General features: G+C 53.9%; 1 protein-coding gene across 1 annotated transcript; it reads left to right on the top strand.

Moving 5' to 3' along the window:
- The first annotated feature begins 502 nt into the window (after window positions 1–502).
- Window positions 503–1,420, top strand: LOC139603720 (olfactory receptor 14J1-like). The gene has a single exon (XM_071454613.1). The coding sequence runs from the start codon at window positions 503–505 to the stop codon at window positions 1,418–1,420; it is 918 nt and encodes a 305-aa protein (XP_071310714.1).
- The last annotated feature ends 1,098 nt before the right edge of the window (window positions 1,421–2,518 follow it).

Below are 2,518 nucleotides of genomic sequence, written 5' to 3' on the forward strand. Positions count from 1 at the left end.
GAGCAACACTTTGCATCCCTCCGTATTCAGCTGCAAAGGGAAAGAGAGAAGGGTTTGGAGAATATTTGTTTTAAACTGGAGAATTCACAAAGTCCTCTTTATTTTTCAAGAAAGTTTTAAGGGAGATCATGCTTAAATAGAGAGAGGGAAAATGAACAAAGGGAACCTATGTGGTTCCAGCAAGTCTGACTGCACTGGGGCACTGGGAGCTCCGTTTTCCCTCTGAGCTCCGCAGTGTTCAGCCTGAGAGCAATGCTGAAGATGACGCAGGAACTCAGCCGCCCAAAGCCAAACTCAAATAAAGTTAAGGAAAATTCTCTCCCAGGAAGAGAAGTAATTTTGAGGGGATTCCAAATAAAACACATAGGATTGACTCAAAAAATTGGTGCAGTTATTCAAGTCTTCATTCCACAGTCCATGATTCCCAGAGTGAATCTGGCACTGCCATTTCCTTCCTTGACAGGTGTTAATCCTCTATAAGTAACCATACATGAGGCTGCAAATGTCCAACAGCAGCTCCATCAGGCACTTCCTCCTGCTGGCATTGGCAGACACACGGCAGCTGCAGCTCCTGCACTTCTGCCTCTTGCTGGGCATCTCCCTGGCTGCCCTCCTGGGCAACGGCCTCATCATCAGCGCCGTAGCCTGCGGCCACCACCTGCACACGCCCATGTTCTTCTTCCTGCTCAACCTGGCCCTCAGCGACCTGGGCTCCATCTGCACCACTGTCCCCAAAGCCATGCACAATTCCCTCTGGGACACCAGCACCATCTCCTACTCAGCATGTGCTGCACAGGTGTTTTTCTTTATGTTCTTCATCTCACCAGAGGTTTCCCTCCTGACCATCATGTGCTACGACCGCTACGTGTCCATCTGCAAACCCCTGCACTACGGGACCCTCCTGGGCAGCAGAGCTTGTGCCCACATGGCAGCAGCTGCCTGGGCCAGTGCCTGTCTCAATGCTCTGCTGCACACGGCCAATACATTTTCCCTGCCCCTGTGCCATGGCAATGCCCTGGGCCAGTTCTTCTGTGAAATCCCAGAGATCCTCAAGCTCTCCTGCTCACACTCCAAACTCAGGGAACTTGGGCTCATTGTGGTTGGTGCATCCTTAGGTTTAGGTTGTTTTGTGTTCATGGTTTTCTCCTATGTGCAGATCTTCAGGGCTGTGCTGAGGATCCCCTCTGAGCAGGGACAGCACAAAGCCTTTTCCACCTGCCTCCCTCACCTGGCCGTGGTCTCTTTGTTTATCAGCACTGCAGTCTTTGCCTACCTGAAGCCCTTGTCCATCTCCTTCCCATCCCTAGATCTGGGAGTGTCAGTTCTGTACACGGTGGTGCCTCCAGCCCTGAACCCCCTCATCTACAGCCTGAGGAACCAGGAGCTCAAGGCTGCCCTGAGGAGAATGATGACTGGATAACTTCTGAAGCAACCAATTGCTTGTTTACTTCTGCATAGTTTTCGGAATGGAACTCATGACAGGCCCAACAGGTCTGCCCAGGTCTTTGGTCGTGTTCAATGGGGTTTTCTGTTATAAAATTATCCTCAATAAATTTTTTTAATCACCCCTATCAAATTCACTGTCTGCCTCTTGAATTTCGCCCAGAAGCTCTGTAAACCAGGGATTTTGCTATCGCTGCATTTGAAAAAACTAAACTACCTTGCAGTGCCTGTTTTATCTAGGATCCCAACTCTGAGCCCAGCATGAAGTTAGAGGGGAGAAGGGGAAAGAGTCCCAGCACAGCAGCACGGCCAGGGAGCAGCAGGGATTGGTCCTTTCAGAGCTGCTCTGCCCAGCTCCACCCTGTCCTTGCCAGCCCTGCTGTGGCTGTAAGGCCGGAGTGCTCTGGCAGCTTGGTCCCTGTCCTGCTACGTGTCCCTGCTGTGGCCACAGGCAGGGCCAGGCCATGGGCACTGCTGGGACACAGCTGGGCTCCAGCACAGCAGCTCCATCAGCAAAGGGCATCTCCTGAGGGCAGGGCAGGGAGGCTTTGCTCTCCTCCAGAGCTGCTGTCAGCAATGTGCTCCAGGAATGCCCTGGCCCAGCAAAGCCCAGGGCCTGGGGCAGGGGGGAGTGTGCAGGGGGAGCTCACAGCAGTGTCCTGGCCCAGCCAGAGCTCCTGGCATGGACCTGAGGGAGCAGCAGAGCAGGGCCTGGGCTGTGTCTTTGTTCTGGGACAGCCTGGGAAGGTGCCCCAGGGCAATTGTCCCACAGCAGCCCCTGCAGCCACCATTGCCAGCACTGGTCTCTCCCCACCTGCAGGAGGTTGTTTGTCCCTGCACGGAGGGACACCAAGGGACCAGGCCAGCAGGCCATGTTTGCTCTGTGCTGAGGAGATCTCAGCAGTGCATGGTGTGTGTGTGGGGAGATGAACCCCAGTGAGCACAAACACCATCAGCAGCACCCGGGGGTGGCACAATTCCAGCGGCACAAACAGTGCCTTGAGGCCACTTCACTCTGAGAGTAACATCCTCTGGGAAAACACCTGAATTCTTTGCTGGGTTGTGGTTAGGACTG

Source organism: Agelaius tricolor, unplaced genomic scaffold, assembly GCF_023055355.1.
Source record: "Agelaius tricolor isolate 1412-34295 unplaced genomic scaffold, bAgeTri1.0.p SCAF_40, whole genome shotgun sequence".
NCBI lineage: Eukaryota > Metazoa > Chordata > Aves > Passeriformes > Icteridae > Agelaius > Agelaius tricolor.

Excerpts from the sequence above, each read along its gene's own strand:
- LOC139603720 (XM_071454613.1), top strand. The coding sequence starts at position 503 with ATGTCCAACAGCAGCTCCATCAGGCACTTCCTCCTGCTGGCATTGGCA.